Source organism: Hippocampus guttulatus, chromosome 4 (assembly GCF_054856545.1).
Source record: "Hippocampus guttulatus isolate MCC_2025c chromosome 4, RoL_Hgut_1.0, whole genome shotgun sequence".
NCBI lineage: Eukaryota > Metazoa > Chordata > Actinopteri > Syngnathiformes > Syngnathidae > Hippocampus > Hippocampus guttulatus.
In genome coordinates, this window is record NC_141264.1 from 2,213,698 (window position 1) to 2,231,138 (window position 17,441).

General features: G+C 45.8%; 1 protein-coding gene across 1 annotated transcript in view; it reads left to right on the forward strand.

Annotated features, from left to right (window-relative positions):
• The window catches only part of fanca (FA complementation group A), a 61,524-nt gene extending 44,235 nt beyond the window's left edge, over nt 1–17,289 (forward strand). Inside the window, exons 30-42 of the mRNA XM_086108356.1 lie at nt 4,852–4,924; nt 5,011–5,174; nt 5,260–5,365; nt 6,620–6,679; nt 6,758–6,862; nt 8,370–8,485; nt 8,577–8,733; nt 9,564–9,626; nt 16,016–16,109; nt 16,392–16,473; nt 16,598–16,739; nt 16,820–16,918; nt 17,007–17,289. Of these exons, the coding sequence (XP_085964482.1) occupies nt 4,852–4,924; nt 5,011–5,174; nt 5,260–5,365; nt 6,620–6,679; nt 6,758–6,862; nt 8,370–8,485; nt 8,577–8,733; nt 9,564–9,626; nt 16,016–16,109; nt 16,392–16,473; nt 16,598–16,739; nt 16,820–16,918; nt 17,007–17,093 (1,348 nt within the window). The 3' untranslated portion in view covers nt 17,094–17,289. The remainder of the gene's footprint in view (nt 1–4,851; nt 4,925–5,010; nt 5,175–5,259; nt 5,366–6,619; nt 6,680–6,757; nt 6,863–8,369; nt 8,486–8,576; nt 8,734–9,563; nt 9,627–16,015; nt 16,110–16,391; nt 16,474–16,597; nt 16,740–16,819; nt 16,919–17,006) is intronic.
• Nucleotides 17,290–17,441: the final 152 nt, after the last annotated feature.

Below are 17,441 nucleotides of genomic sequence, written 5' to 3' on the forward strand. Positions count from 1 at the left end.
CATTGGCGGACCTCTTCCCCGCATGCCTGTCACTCACGTCTGCCTTTTCTCTCTCTTTCTCTCCATATATGTACATATACACGCCCACACTTCACTGATTGGCCGACTTCTTTGCCGCATGCCTGTCCACAGTGACTTCCGCCGTTTCTCTATATAAACAGCGTGTCGGCTGTCAGTCAGGTTTTGGAACTCAGCGCATAGACAGGATGCTCCGCATCAAAAGGCGTCCTGTCCATTTTGGAGAAAACTTTAGACTTTTAATGGCGCCTTATAGTCGTGAAAATACGGTATATATATATATATATATATATATATATATATATATATATATCCAACAGCGGCTGGATAGCTCAGTTGGTAAGGCATCGGTTTGGCGTATGGGAGACGGTGGTTCGAATCCCGCTTGGGGCAAAAATGAGCACATAACACCATCCAGTGTGGGTCCTTGGGCAAGATCCTTCACGCGAATGCAATGATACAATGATGAGAGACAATAAAACGAATGACATGCCCGGCCAAACAAGGTCTGCGTCAGGTGCTGGGGAACCAGAGCACCTTGATGAAAAATGGGCTACTGGAACAAAGCGGAGATGGGCGAGATGCGATAACATGGCTCTGTTGGAATGCTACGACTCAAGCAACCCTAGTCAGAGGGGTTACATGCAGAGAATGTGGGCTAAATGGTTACTTCGAAACCCACAGTCACGGTTGACCACGAAACAACTAGTAGCTCAGTGTTCCAACATCCACAAACGGCAACTACTGTCAGAACTTGAGATTGATGAGGTACAACGCAGGTTCCATGGTGAAGGGCCCCAGGCTTCCAGATCAGAGGAGGAGGTCATACCAGAGATTGGGAGGCAAGCCCCAATGAATGCAGATGATGAGATTGGGAGGCCAGCCCCAATGAATGAAATGCTGAGCGAGGTAGCAACTGACCTGAAAGCTAAGATCATGGCGAGAATGAAAGCTGGGCAACCTAGAAACCGATTACAACGGTGAAGTACCACCTGAAAGTCTCATGGAAAGTGTGAATGCAGCACTGAGGGCGATCCCTACCGTAACAATCACGGAAACCAATGAGCTGATATACGCTTCCGCATCAGTGATCCTAGAGATGCTTGGCTATAAGAGCAACCATGGAAACCATGAGATACGTTACCCACCATGGAAAAGACGGTTGGAGGCTAAGATCAAGGCGGCTCGGAAAGATGTGAGTCAATTGACGGAGGCCCAGAGAGGCGTGATGAAAAGGCCGATACCCGAGAGGTACATCCAGATGACCATACCTGAAGCACTCGAAACTGCCAAACAAAGGCTCCAAGCCTTGTCCAGCCGCCTAATGCGGTACACGAAAGAGAATGAGGCCAGACGAATAAACAGGCTGTTCGCAACACAACCTGCGAAAGTGTACGCTCAGTGGCAGGGTCCTAACAACAGAGCTGACCCACCAAGACTGGAAACTGAAAAGTACTGGAAAGGCATATGGGAGAAGGAGGTTGCACATAACAGGTTGCACAATGGCTGGTGACCCTGAGAGAGGAGCACAGCAACCTCCCTGAACAGAACCCAGTTACCATAACAGTGGCAGACATACAGGAAAGAGTCTCAGATATGAAGAACTGGACAGCACCAGGCCCGGACATGGTCCACACCTACTGGCTAAAGAAACTCACAGCACTCCATGAGCGCAGCACAAATGAAGCTGCTGAGGGATGGGACTCACCCAGGATGGCTAACCGAAGGGCGAACGATCCTGATCACGAAGGATCCCTCAAAGGGTGCAGTCTCATCCAACTGTCGGCCAATAACCTGTCTCTCCACAACATGGAAGCTCATGTCAGGCATCATTGCGGCTAAGATAAGGGGACACATGGATCAATACATGAGCGAAGCACAGAAGAGCACAGTAGAGATACCAGAGGAGCCAAACATCAGCTCCTGGTTGACAGAACAGTCGCACAAGACTGCAGGTCCCGGCATACCAACCTGTGCACAGCCTGGATTGATTACAAGAAAGCCCATGACTCGATGCCACATACATGGATCACTGAATGCTTGGAGTTGTATAAGGTGAACAGGACCCTAAGAGCCTTCGTTGCGAACTCGATGAGGATGTGGAAAACCACACTTGAAGCCAATGGCAAGCCACTTACCCAAGTGTTCATCAAATGTGGCATATACCAAGGTGATGCACTCTCCCCACTGCTGTTCTGCATAGGACTGAACCCCCTAAGCCAAGTAATCGCCAAGACAGGCTATGGATACCGCCTCAGAAATGGAGCTACGATCAGTCACCTCCTCTACATGGATGCCATAAAGCTGTATGCGAAAAGTGAAAGGGACATAGACTCCCTGATCCACACAACCAGGATCTACAGCAGCGACATCGGGATGTCATTCAGGCTTGAGAAATGTAGTCGGATGGTGACTAAGAGAGGAAAGGTAGTCCGCACTGAAGGGGTCTCACTCCCTGAAGGAACAATAGCAGACATTGAGGACAGCTACAAGTACCTCGGTATACCACAAGCCAATGGCAACCTCGAACTGGCAACAAGGAAAGTGGCTATGGCCAAATACCTCCAGCGAGTGAGGCAAGTCCTAAGAAGCCAGCTCAATGGCAAGAATAAGACCCGGGCAATAAGCAGCTATGGCCTACCAGTGATCAGATACCCTGCAGGAATAATAAGGTGGCCAAAGGAAGAGATTCAGACCACGGACGTTAAGACCCGAAAGCTCCTCACCATGCATGGAGGGTTCCATCCCAAATCCAGCACCCTGAGACTGTACGCAAGCCGAGAAGGTTCCAACGGATGACGTACTCAGAGAATGTCTCAGACAATGGGGAACAGAAGATGAGGCGCTGGAAGAGGGACCATCATGGGAGGACAAATCCCTACACGGGATGTACCACCGGACCATAACTGAAGTGGCTGATCTCAAGAAGTCCTATCAGTGGCTAGAGAAAGCTGGCCTGAAGGACAGCACAGAGGCACTCATCCTGCCTGCTCAGGAGCAGGCCCTGAGCACTAGAGCCATTGAGGCCCAGATATACCACACCAGACAAGACCCAAGGTGTAGGTTGTGCAAAGAGGCACCTGAGACGATCCAACACATAACTGCAGGGTGTAAGATGCTGACAGGGAAAGCCTACATGGAACGCCATGACCAGGTGGCTGGCATAGTCTACCGAAACATCTGTGCAGAGTATGGACTGGAAACCCCAAGGTCAAAATGGGAAACACCTCCGAAGGTGGTGGAGAATGACAGAGCAAAGATCCTGTGGGACTTCCAGATCCAGACTGACAAGATGGTAATGGCGAACCAACCAGATATCATGATAATAGATAAAGGGCAGAGGAAAGCCGTTCTAGAGGATGTCGCGTTCCCAAGTGATGGAAAAATCAGAAAGAAGGAACACGAGAAACTCGAGAAATACCAAGGGCTCAGAGAGGAGCTGAAGAGAGCCTGGAAGGTAAAGGTGACAGTCGTGCCTGTGGTGGTCGGAGCACTCGGGGCAGTGACCCCCAAACTAGATGAGTGGTTGCAACAGATCACGGAAACAACATCGGACATCTCAGTCCAGAAATGTGCAGTGCTGGGAACAGCAAGGATACTGCGCAGAACCCTCAAGCTTCCTGGCCTCTGGTAGAGGACCCGAGCTGAATGAGGGACGGACACCACCCGAGGGGTGAGACGAGGATTAATTTTTTTTAAAATTATATATATATATATATATATATATATAAAATACAATCTTAGTTATGTTTTCATTCATTCATTCATTCATTCATTCATCTTCCGAACCGCTTGATCCTCACTAGGGTCGCGGGGGGTGCTGGAGCCCATCCCAGCTGTCTTCGGGCAGTAGGCGGGGGACACCCTGAATTGGTTGCCAGCCAATCACAGGGCACACAGAGACGAACAACCATCCACGCTCACACTCACACCTAGGGACAATTTAGAGTGTTCAATCAGCCTGCCACGCATGTTTTTGGAATGTGGGAGGAAACCGGAGCACCCGGAGGAAACCCACGCAGGCCCGGGGAGAACATGCAAACTCCACACAGGGAGGCCGGAGCTGGAATCGAACCCGGTACCTCTGCACTGTGAAGCCGACGTGCTAACCACTGGACTACCGGGCCGCCCTAGTTATGTTTTTAACATGAGAAATTATACAAAACTCAGAGTGAAAAATGACGCCCAAGCAGTGATAATTTTACAGTTTAAGCCCAACGAGTTCCAGGGACTCGCTGATCTCTCTCTTCCTCGCTCTCCCTCTCCCCATTGTTCGACCACAGAAAAGTGTTGCAAATATTTTGCAATAAATGCTCCTGTTTCATGGGTTATTGTGTTGTGTTTATCTTCTGTGTTAAAGTGGTGGTGGTGGTGGGGGGGGGGGTGGTCAAAAGCTTTCACAGCAAACAAGTGTGGAAACACCAGAGAAGTGTTGTCATATTGTGTTTCTGTTAAATTACAGGACGTTTCATGCAACGCTTGGAGGTAATAAAATATCAGCATTTTTTGCTCGTTCTTTGTACTATTCAACAGTGAAACCAAATGTATTGGTTTTGTCTTTCAAAATGTAAATGCCCATCAAATCCTCTACTCATGCTAGTCGTTTTACCATGTCTGCGAGCTGCACATTGAATCTGAATGCAGTTATAACTGTAAGCAGGTGAACGCCCAATTGGCACACGTACGGATGCACACACACGTGCACACGCACACGCAATGCCAAGTGAATTACAAAACTGAAAAACCTAGGTCCATGACAGTGTATTGTCCTGTGTAGAGCATACCGAACTGATGATTGCCCCATCACCAATGAATACAACATTGTGTTTACAGTGAACCGTGTCAGGGAGATCACAGACTCTTACAGAAAGGAACCTGTTTCCCAGACATTCTCTGTAGATTACAGGTATGGTTGTCACTCAACACTCATAACACCGCAGTCAAAAAGTACAATGGTTCAATGTCTGTGTGTTTATGTATGCACAAATACAGGAAGTGATCTATGAGATAGAGTTGACCAACCTTTCGGGCAGTCATCCTAGCAGAACCGATATATGTGACTTGCTGTTTGAGTTGGTGTCTCAGAGGTTATCCAGTTCATTGAGCTCAGATTCAGCACATCTCAGCTGTGAACACACACTGAACATATGGAACAGGTACGCAACAAACGCACCATGCGGTTTCGCGCAACCCTCAAGTTTGTCACCTTTGGAAACCTTGATGTGTGTCTGTGTGTCACAGAATAATGCTGGCTCTCCCATCGGTGTCATTTGTTAAAGTAAAGGCTGAAGGAGACAGGATGTATCTTGACTGTAAAAAGCTGATACAACATGTCAACAATCATCAGGTGTGCTTTAGTGTAACGTCTGATAACATCCAAACAACTATTTATGACATACTGGGGTAACTCAGGGATCCACGAGTTTCATAGTCATCCATCCACCACAGAGATGTTTGTGCACAGAACAGTTTTATTTAGATCACCTTAAAGTTTGTTTTGTAAGGGTCTTCAAGAGCACAACATAGATCAATTTTCAAAATTCTTTTGGCTTTTATGAATAGTAATGAGAAAAGATTGATTCTTTTCAGTTTTATTTGAACTGCCGGTACTGCAAGTGCAGTCATGTGCATTTATGGGTGGCCTTCGGAGCAGGTTACAAACAACACCTGCACTGCATCATATTGATAATATTTTTAATCTCATTAACTCATTTAGCTACAATATCTCACAAAAGTGAGTATGCTCCTCACATTAGGTTAAATATTTTTTGAAGTGTTTCTTCAAGGGAACATAAGAAAGAAATGACACTTTGCTACAATGTAAATTAGTCAGTGTAGACATTGCATCATGGTCTAAATGTACTGTACCCTTAATACAGTGATCCCTCACTTATCGCCGTGAATGGGGCCCTGCCGCGATAAGTGAACAACCGTAAGGGAGGGTTTGCTCCCCCCTAGGAATATTTGTGTAAGGGTATGTGGGTACCAGCATCTTTAAAATATTTAAACAGTATTTAAACTATACTTCACTAAATCTTTAATTATAAAAAACTTAGACAGTAATTAACATTAATCAGCACTGCCTTCTGATAAAGGCGAAGAGACTTGTGTTACTCTCACTTTATGCTCTGACAGTGTAGCTCCTGGCCAGCTATCCTCGCGCAGCCGATATCTTTATGATAATTAATCGGTATTGACGAGGAGGAGGCGAAAAGAGACGTGCTGCTGCTTTTGGAAAAGCCCAATCACCCTCTCTCTCTTTCTCGCTCTCTCTCCCCCCTCTCTCTCCCCGCCACGCACGTAGCAAACACAACAGAAGAGAGAGTATGCCAGAGAGAGGCAGGCGAACAATCAGATAGTCAACCGCATAACGAAACACAAGGGAAGGTGTTGGGCGGGGCTGCAAGATGCACACGGGATAAATCCACTCGTGCTGTCATTGATTGACGTCGCCCCAGGAACTCTGGAAAAAAAATGCGATGTACTCAAGCCGTGATAAATGAAGCGCGATATAGTGAGGGATCACTGTACTTGATAATGTGTACACATTAATGATGTATGTGATTTGTATATTTTTTTGACTTCTCTTTTGATGTTTCAGAGAAGTATATGTTCACCTAGCGGCTTTTTGTCCCTTCAGCTGACATCACACTTTCTGAGAGTGAGAACTAAATACTCAAAAAAAAATCTTCTCAGAACATACCTATGTGCTGTTAAAGCTATCGTGTTTCCTCTCCAGAGCGTTTTATGTGTTAGTTCACGCTGCAGTCTTGTGGCAGAAGAATTCAACAAGGCTTGGTGTCAGATCACTAATCAGTGCCCTCTGCTGCTGGTCTCAACAGTGGTAGGTGCCATCTTTAAAAACACTGAACTCCTTTTCTAATGTTGCCTCCTTCAGACTAGACCGTTGAAGAATTTCCTCTCAGATTACCTTTAAATGACATATATTCGTATTCATATACATTTATACTGTCCATAGACATAACACTGAATAGAAATGAAAGCGCAACGTTTATTTTTGCTCCCATTTTTCGTGAGCTGGACTCAAAGATCTAAAACTTTTCCTACATACACAACAGAACATTCCACTGAATGAACAATCCTGCCATGTTTGATTGACAGGCACATGTAGGCCGCCATACAAAAAAGTTCATTGCAGCCATGGTCTATAATGAACAGGAAATGAGCTATACATTTTTGAAAGTTAAATTTTGGCCCATTTTTGCACATTTACAGGAGTCATACTTTTGCTCCTTTGCCTTAGAGCAGCGGTCCCCAACCTTTTTTGTCCCACGGACCGGTTTAATGTCAGACAATATTTTCAGGGACCGGCAATTAAAGGCCGGATAAATACAACAAAATAATATGATATGACCTGCACGAAAACGGTAGTATTATAACCATAATAATAAACATGAATCACGACACAAAGAACGTCCTAACTGGCTGCAACATTCTCTGGTCGCTATGGTCACGTTTAAACCTGCCTTAAAAATAAGATAGACCTTAAATACAAAGTGCATGAAAAATACGACTCACCATCGCCGCATATTATGCAGAGTGGGCTTGGTGCGTGGAAATGTCCCGTTGAGATCAATCTGTATTTTAAGTAGGACTCCTGATATTGTCTATTAAATGTAGCCTTCTTTTTTTTTTGAAAGTCGTAGGCTCCTCCTCTGTCTCCTGGCTGGGCCTTTCCCCCTTCCCAAAGACGTTTTTTAAAAAACGTTTATTTATTTATTACTCATTTTGCTAGCTCGTGGGTTTCACTTTAGCCGTAAACTATCACGTGACCGAGAAGCGCGCCATCACCTGCGTCAAGAGTGACACATTGTAGACAGATGTAACAGAGAATCTGGTACATAAAAGTAATGCTCAGTAAAAGGAATTAAAAGTGTGCTTCTTGGAAATAAAACACACACATCTCCATATAAAGCCCGTGCATAAAACCTATTATTTGCGAGTCTTGACACAATCAATAATATATATACTGGATATATACTGTACAATTGAAAAAAAATGTAAATAGATATATTGTATCTGAAAGACCAATTGCTGAAGGCAAATTGATGTTGGATCGGAGGAATTTAACTCAATAAATCCACGTATTGGATGGATCCCTATACCCCTACAACAGTTAGGCGATGAGCCCTTCAGGAGTGTGGTCCTCACACACTGGAACTTTCCCCTTTTCACCTAATCCCCAAGCATCTTTCTTACTTTTCTCTAGGTACAGATGCTACTTTTCCCTTGATATTTATTCTCCTCTGTTTCTGTTTAACTTTCTTCCCCATTCTGTAGTGAGTTTCAGCCAGTTATTTGTGTACTGGTTTTTTTTTTTCCGGTTGTAGTACTGGTGGGAGCAACTGTCGGTAGTGCTGCTGTCATTATGGTCTCGTCTGCGAGATGGGGAGACTCCACCAAAACAACTGCAGCTCATCGTAAACAGTCAAAGCTGGGCCTGCAGGTAGGAATAGCTCTCAAAATGCTCTGAAAGTCTCAAGTATGTTCTTTTGTAGTTCTTGTTTCTGATCATTTTGATCTGATCTCGTCTGCAGTTTAATGAGGGGTCAGTTGCTGCATCTCCCCTCGGCTCCAGCACTCTTGTTAGCCTCCAGCTTGTATGTAAGCTTACAAGGCCGAGCTGAAGGCAAGCAAAGTGTCAGCGATGCTCTGACTGCGTGGCAACCAGAGAGGGACATTAAACACAGAGAGGTAAAAAGTTGGACTAAAAAAAATAAATTTTCTGGCGTGTATGTCAGACATGTACAATACAATAGTCTAAGTGAGTCATACAGAGGTTGATATTACTTCCCCTTTTCACTGAACAGTACATGCTCTCCTCGGCTCTCTCTCCTTTCCTGATTTGTGTTTCTGGGATCCTCCAATCTGAATGGAATCAACCCTTACTAAATGCAAACTATCTGATAAAAGCTCTCTTGTGGTCTTTGGTTGACATTTTTCCCTGACTCGTTCATTACTTGGACTATACTTTGACTATACTTGGTCGAACATTTTGAAACGTCTACATCAACAATATAACCCTTTATTGGGAATTCGCTTACCCATTATCGGGTGCAAAAAGATGGCATCGAAACATGTCAGCCTTCTGTAAGATGAGGCCCAACCCGTGTAATAGAATTAGCAATGACTAGACCTGATTAGTTCAAGAAGGTGTATTATCACTCTTGAGTTTTATTCTGGTTTTTTTTCTTTTCTTTTGTTCGTAGAACACAACATTCATCGTAAAATCTTTTGATGCAAAGATGCTTGAATGAACCACCATTTTTGTAAGCAGAAGCAGAACAGCTGCAAATGACCTAATTCCCTTTGAGCCCAGATAGAGCCCTCAATCTCTCCCTTCAGATCAGCTCCCTATAATGGAGCAAAAGACAACAAAACAAAGTCCGGTTAACCCATGCCGTTACAATTGCTCAGAGAAATTGAGAAACTGTTAGAAATTAAGATAACATACTATATATTGTCATGAATGCAATCCTGGACTTATTCTTTCATGAATGCAATCCTGTGACTTATTCTTTCAGGTTTTAACGTTCTTGTTTTTCCTGTGCGTGAACAATTACCTGTCAGCCCTCCTGTATCCTCAGGTGAGTCAAACTTGTTTCAACCCCAAACACACTCCACCGAAACACAAAGTCAGTAGCCCACTGGATGTAAAAGAGCAGTCAGCCCTACCATCGCGGTTTTTTGTCAGTTTGCCTAAAAATGTTGGCATTTCGCTCTGCAAGAACTCAACTTGACGACACATTAGGTTATCTACAGCACCAGCATGCAAATATCATTTTTTTTCTGACCCAATCACAGACCTGTTGACAATTTTTCAATTTTGGGGGAAAATCTGCACGTTTTCACATATGACGGAGTACGTCTGAATAAACACAGGGCAAAACGACGGACTTCCAATGTCTTCAGCAGTGTAAGTCACTCGTTCCATTGCAGCGGGCGAGATTATCCAGAGCAGCTGAGAAGGCAGGAGCCTGGCAGCCAGGTCAATCAAACACAAAGTGAAACACAAACTCACCCTTCCTCCCTCCGAAATAGATAAGAGTTCAAGTCATTTGCACCCCTACTCACCGCCACCGGATTTAACTCCTTCCTCACCCTGCCAAACACCACCGCCACTTGGCTCTGCATTGTTCCTGAATGACTGTCACAGATTTTACAGACACGACGAAGAACCACTTTCAATATTAGAGTCCAATTTACACCTTGCATCGTTCTACCATGTCGATCCCAAGACTCATCAAACAGCCATCAACCAATTTCCCGGCCCCACTAATCCCTCGAATCACCTTCCTCTTCAACCATGAAGGATCATAACCCAAGTTTTGTTTAATCTGCTCTGGGTCTACTGAAAAACTCTCTCAGAACAAGTCAGGGCCCTATGAAATGACAGAAACATTTTCTATCCCTATGATTATCCCTTTCTGCTTGGCTCTCAACGAAGGCGGACGCTTTTGCACAGCTCCCCTGCCCTCACACCTTTTTTTCCCCTGCTCGCCACTTAGTCTTTTGTGCAGTTTTTGTCTAACTTTTTTTCCCTAGCCTCCTACCGTGTTTTCATGGAATTAGTTGGCTGGTCTCTCGATGTAATTGACAAAATTTTTTCGACGAAAAGAGCAGGCAGTGGGGAGCCTGCTTGCCCTCCGGGGACACTTGCTGCCGGATACGCCCTGGATCCATGGAGAAAGTGGAGACCGGTGTGCCTGACAGTACTGTCCGTGGAGGATGTGGAAGACATCTACATTATTGGCCTTTTGATAACAGGTATGCTGCTGTTTGGTGTTGGCAGCTTGCTGTTCTATCGCAAAATTCAACCGACGGGAGCGGCTCTATTGGAAGTGAAGAATCTGCCGGTCACTCTGGATGGCTTGGCGTGAATGTCCAACACTCGGACTCAAGCGGTGACTGAGCTCAACCGCAATATTGTTGCGGTTTGGAGTGACTCCGCGCGATCGATAATACCATGGAGACGTTGGAATCCACGCTGCGGAAAGAATTTCTGGATCAGACTGATCGGCGCCAGTGAGGAGATACAGACCAAGGACTCAAGGCTGTCTGGAATTGTTGGCGGCCGTCTCTCCAAAACAAACAACGCTATCTGGCCTTTCCCCTGGATGGAAATACGCACGGAGTCTACCCCCACCACCACCCCACTCCTTGTCGGCCATGGACTGATAAGCCGGGACTGTCTTCATGATGAGCAGACCTCGACGAAGCAGCTATGACCTGTACACGCATACACATACACAACTGGACAACCACACGCGCATACACATCCTTGTTATCACCGTCTTCATCGCTGTGATTCTTTTTCCCCCGTGTCGTGGTTCGATAATGCGGAGCGCAACGGTGACCGTGCAGCTGGTCATTCTCGGACGCGTCGCGGTTACCCTACCCCCCCCCCCCCCCTTCCCATTCACCCCCCCCCCCCCCCCTTATACATGTTATGTCTCGTGACTTGTTGTAACTGTCTAATGCTTATTCACTTGCTAGGGTCTTTTTTATCCTGGACTTGAATTATCCTCGGAAGAGGATAGTTCGAGCGTGGTTTTTTTTTCCCCTCTCCCTACCCAGCGTTTTTCCTTTCTGAATTCTGATTGTAATTTCCCCATTGCGGGACAAATAAAGGATATCTTATCTTATCTTATTACAAGTGCAGAGAAATTACAAGAAATAAGTCAAGAGCTATAAATCTAGTTAGTACAGCCTTTCCAACTTCTGAACAAAGCAGTGTCTCAGTTTCCCTCTGCAAGTCTAGTTCAGTTCAAAATTGGACTGCAAGTTAACAAATCAGGGCGGCCCGGTGGTCGAGTGGTATGCGTGTCGACCTCACATTGCAGAAGTATCGGGTTCGATTCCAGCTCCGGCCTTCCTGTGTGGAGTTTGCACGTTCTCCCCTGCCTGCGTGGGTTTTCTCTGGGTACTCCGGTTTCCTCCCACTTCCAAAAACATGCCCCGTAGGTTAATTGTTTACTCTAAATTGTCCCTAGCTGTGAGTGTGAGCGCGGATGGTTGTTCGTTTCTGTGTGCCCTGCGATTGGCTGACAACCGGTTCAGGGTGTCCCCCGCATACTGCCCAAAGACAGCTGGGATAGGCTCCAGCACACCCCGTGACCCTTGTGAGGATAAAGTGGATCGGAAAATGGATGGATGTTGATTAATGATATCCTTATGACCTTTGAGCTTGATTGATAGAAGCAAACCAGCGGTTGTTCCGATTAAAACTAAGGCACGTGAGTCTCGGTTTGCTTGGTTTTGCTTTGGACCGCCATTCATTTGTGGTTATTTACACCTGTATAAGCATGGAACAGTGTGGGAAACGAAGCCTGGTCCATTTAAAGTGGACCAAACAATGCGTGTGTGCATACACCCATAGTAATCTCAAAAAGCTATTTTTTCATTTCTTTCCTTTGCTTTTAAATGACTTTTAAAGTTTTGGTTACAACTAATTGTTGTCAATGTATGCTTTTTTTGGTTGTTTTGTTTCGTAATTTTAATGAGCTCACTTTGTTCTCTCTGTGTTGTGAACGTCTTCAGCTGTTCTGTTGAAGACTTTAAGAATTTGTTCTTCTGGTTGTGTGAAACACATTGAGTTGCCCTGCGCACAAAATCCATCCATCCAACCATCCATTTTCTGATCCGCTTATCCTCTCAAGAGCCTATCTCAGCCGTCTTCGGGCAGTAGGTGGGTGGACACCCTGAACTCGTTGCCAACCAATCGCAGGGCACACGGAGACGAACAACCATTCGCGCTCACACTCACACCTCGGGACAATTTACAGTGTTGTGCATGTGTTGGATTCACCTGGCGCTTTAAGAGGGGCGGGGCTGCCACTGACAGGTGACCGTTCGCGCGACGTATAAAAAAGCAGTTACATTATGTTTCGTTAGTGAATACACTCGCTTCGTCGTCGGCATGGCCCAATGGTTGTTACCTGCTTCTGCTACTACTTCTGTTACATCTACTACGACTACTACTACTACTTCTGCTGCAAAGTGCTCCAATAAATGTGTCAAAAAAGTACAGATAGAGTGATCCTTCCATGCTGACCGACGATCCCTATTCAGAGGGCCGTGAAAAACTCGGCCAGCAAGACTGAGCAAGTTCTCACACCTCAAACCTGTCCCGAGATTGGCTGAAAGAGAACTTCGGAGGCCGAGTGATCAGTCTCAAGACTGATTTTGAGTTGGCACCCCATAGCCCGGACCTAAGCCCCCCAGATTTTTTTCTTTGGGGCTATCTTAAGGACAGAATCTACGCAGGGAAACCCAGAACCATCACGGAACTCAAGAAAGCCATCAGGGAGGAGATGAGAGCCATTACCAATTCAGTCTGTAAGAACGTCATGGACAACTTTGTGCTGCGCCTCAAGAAATGCACGGAGCTAAATGGAGGCCATCTGGAACATATGCTGTAGAACGGAGAAAAAAAGGCCAAAGACCCTAGTGTTTTGATGTGATGTTTTGAATACAATAAACTAGTTATGGCCAAAGTTTCATTTCATTCAGACAAAACACTAAGAAACTGGGCGTAATTAGAGTTGGGGCCCGTTTTTTCCTCGTCTCACCCCTCGGGTGGTGTCCGTCCCTCATTCAGCTCGGGTCCTCTATCAGAGGCCAGGAAGCTTGAGGGTTCTGCGCAGTATCCTTGCTGTTCCCAGCACTGCACATTTCTGGACTGAGATGTCCGATGTTGTTCCCGGGATCTGTTACAACCACTCATCTAGTTTGGGGGTCACTGCCCCGAGTGCTCCGACCACCACAGGCACGACTGTCACCTTTACCTTCCAGGCTCTCTCCAGCTCCTCTCTGAGCCCTTGGTATTTCTCGAGTTTCTCGTGTTCCTTCTTTCTGATGTTTCCATCACTTGGGACCGCTACATTAACTACAACGGCTTTCCTTTGCCCTTTATCTACGATCACGATATCCGGTTGGTTCTCCATTGCCATCTTGTCAGTTTGTATCTGGAAGTCCCACACGATCTTCGCTCGGTCATTCTCCACCACCTTCGGAGGTGTTTCCCATTTTGACCTTGGGGTTTCCAGTCCATACTCCGCACAGATGTTTCGGTAGACTATGCCAGCCACCTGGTTATGGCGTTCCATGTCGGCTTTCCCTGCCAGCATCTTACACCCTGCAGTTATGTGTTGGATCGTCTCAGGTGCCTCTTTGCACAACCTACACCTTGGGTCTTGTCTGGTGTGGTATATCTGGGCCTCAATGGCTCTAGTGCTCAGGGCCTGCTCCTGAGCAGGCAGGATGAGTGCCTCTGTGCTGTCCTTCAGGCCAGCCCTCTCTAGCCACTGATAGGAATTCTTGAGAGTCAGCCACTTCAGTTATGGTCCGGTGGTACATCCCGTGTAGGGGCTTGTCCTCCCATGATGGTCCCTCTTCCAGCGCCTCATCCTCTGTTCCCCATTGTCTGAGACATTCTCTGAGTACGTCATCCGTTGGTGCCTTCTCCTTGATGTATTCATGGAGCTTGGATGTTTCATCCTGGACAGTGGCTCTCACACTCACCAGTCCCCGGCCTCCTTCCTTTCGGCTTACGTACAGTCTCAGGGTGCTGGATTTGGGATGGAACCCTCCATGCATGGTTAGGAGCTTTCGGGTCTTAACGTCCGTGGTCTGAATCGCTTCCTTTGGCCACCTTATTATTCCTGCAGGGTATCTGATCACTGGCAGGGCATAGCTGTTTATTGCCCGGGTCTTATTCTTGCCATTGAGCTGGCTTCTTAGACTTGCCTCACTCGCTGGAGGTATTTGGCCGTAGCCGCTTTCCTTGTTGCCAGTTCCAGATTGCCATTGGCTTGTGGTAGACCGAGGTATTTTTAGCTGTCCTCAATGTCTGCGATTGTTCCTTCAGGGAGTGAGACCCCTTCAGTGCGGACTACCTTTCCTCTCTTAGTCACCATCCGACTGCATTTCTCAAGCCCGAATGACATCCCGATGTCGCTGCTGTAGATCCTGGTTGTGTGGATCAGGGAGTCTATGTCCCTTTCGCTCTTAACATATAGCTTTATGTCATCCATGGAGAGGAGGTGACTGATCGTAGCTCAATTTCTGAGGCGGTATCCACAGCCTGTCTTGGTGATTACTTGGCTTAGGGGGTTCAGTCCTATGCAGAACAGCACTGGGGAGAGTGCATCACCTTGGTATATGCCACATTTGATGGACACTTGGGTAAGTGGCTTGTCATTGGCTTCAAGTGTGGTTTTCCACATCCTCATCGAGTTCGCAACGAAGGCTCTTAAGGTCCTGTTCACCTTATACAACTCAAAGCATTCAGTGATCCATGTATGTGGCATCGAGTCATAGGCTTTCTTGTAATCAATCCAGGCTGTGCACAGGTTGGTATGTCGGGACCTGCAGTCTTGTGCGAGTGTTCTGTCAACCAGGAGCTGATGTTTGGCTCCTCTGGTATCTCTACCAATGCCCTTTTGTGCTTTGCTCATGTATTGATCCATGTCTCCACTTATCTTAGCCGCAATGATGCCTGACATGAGCTTCCATGTTGTGGAGAGACAGGTTATTGGCCGATAGTTGGATGGGACTGCACCCTTTGAGGGATCCTTCATGATCAGGATCGTTCGCCCTTCGGTTAGCCATCCTGGGTGAGTTTCTTTAGCCAGTAGGTGTGGACCATGTCCGGGCCTGGTGCTGTCCAGTTCTTCATATCTGAGACTCTTTCCTGTATGTCTGCCACTGTTATGGTAACTGGGTTCTGTTCAGGGAGGTTGCTGTGCTCCTCTCTCAGGGTCACCAGCCATTGTGCACTGCTGTTATGTGCAACCTCCTTCTCCCATATCTGTCTATCTATATCTATCTATCTATCTATCTATATATATATATATTTTTTTTTTTTTTAAACATCTTCCATTTACGTATTTATGAAGTGTGCCCAAAGTTTGCTGAATTTCCTTTCTGGAATCCCCTTCTTGAGTTTGTAATGTCACCTATTGCTGTTTCTTAGGAGCACTGCCATCAGAAAGCCTTAAGCCTCTGCACAGAAGTCCTGACTGTGCTGGTGGATTCTGCAGACTGGCTACTCATCTTTAAATCTAATGGTAAAAGGTTATTTTTCTTTCTCTGAAAACCAGTATTACTGTTAAAAACAAAACAAAAAAATACACTGTGAGAGCTACTTGTAGAACATGAAAGCATTTGAGGTTTGTTTGATCTTTAACATATTTCTACTGTGTTACAAAGGAGATTTTGACTGAAACAGTAAATGTCATTTCTGCGGAATGCTTATAAAAAGTGAAAGCGTCTATTTTACTCCCAGTGAGGTATCCCGACAGCTGTAAATGCCATTTAAAATACTGTATACTGAATCTAACTTTCTTTAGATGCTGAAAAAGGTGCTTACCACAGTTTTCCCTTGGTGATGTCAAACAGATTTCACCACTTGATGCCATGGGTCTTCTACAGGTTAGGATTCAGAATATTGTGATTATTAAAATAAGTACTTCCTTGGGAAATGTATGAATAGCCCTGACATGCCTGATAATGTTATGTTTTCTGTGAACATATTGTGTGTGTCTGTGTGTTTAAGCCTGTTACTTCAGCAGAGTCCTGAGCTTCAACAAAGAGCTGCACGTTGTCTGGGCTTTCTCAGCACCGCTGTCTCCTGCTACATCAGCCTGCTGCAGCTCTTCTTGGATGGGTCCTCTGTCATTGCCACACTTGGAAGTCAGGTAACCAAGCCTCAAGCCATATCCACCCTGCTCAATTCAAATGTAATTCACTTCCTTTATATCTGTGAAATTGATATCAGATGGAGTCTGGGCAAATTCTGAGCCGTACCAAAATCTTCCTGCTGAGGGCCATTTCTCAGATGCCAGCTTCCACTCTCTTCTCCAGGCACATCACGCAGGTAACTGACATACACGTGCTCACCGTAAGCTTCTTTTGATTTCTTCTCCTTGTTCAAAATCTTTCTGCTGGTGTGTTTCCTGGTGCAGCTGAAGTCCCTGTGTGTGGACTTGGACCCAGAGGTGGCAGCAGCTCTTTCTGCACACTTGGACATTCCAGAGCGCCCTTTCCTCTGATAAGGCAACTTTGGTTCAATACTTCAACTCCAAATAACTGCGAGACACACCAAATGTTTCTCTACCGTGTTCTTGGATGTGTGCTCTCGCGGCCTGGGCCAAATTGGAGGACTAGAAAGTTGAGGTTCTAAATCACTGGAAGTGGATTTTTTTGAAAATGGCCCAATAAACCTCTAATATCTTTTTTTTGCCAGGATTGATGTGAGTTCTTGTGACTTTTTAGACCTTCAAGATCCATGTTGTTTTCTTGTCAGAAGGCAGTCATGAAAAACAAAACATCACAAACAAATTTGTCATTATAGCAAAAGCAAAGACGTGCTCTGGAGTAATTTTTGCTGAATTGGCGGC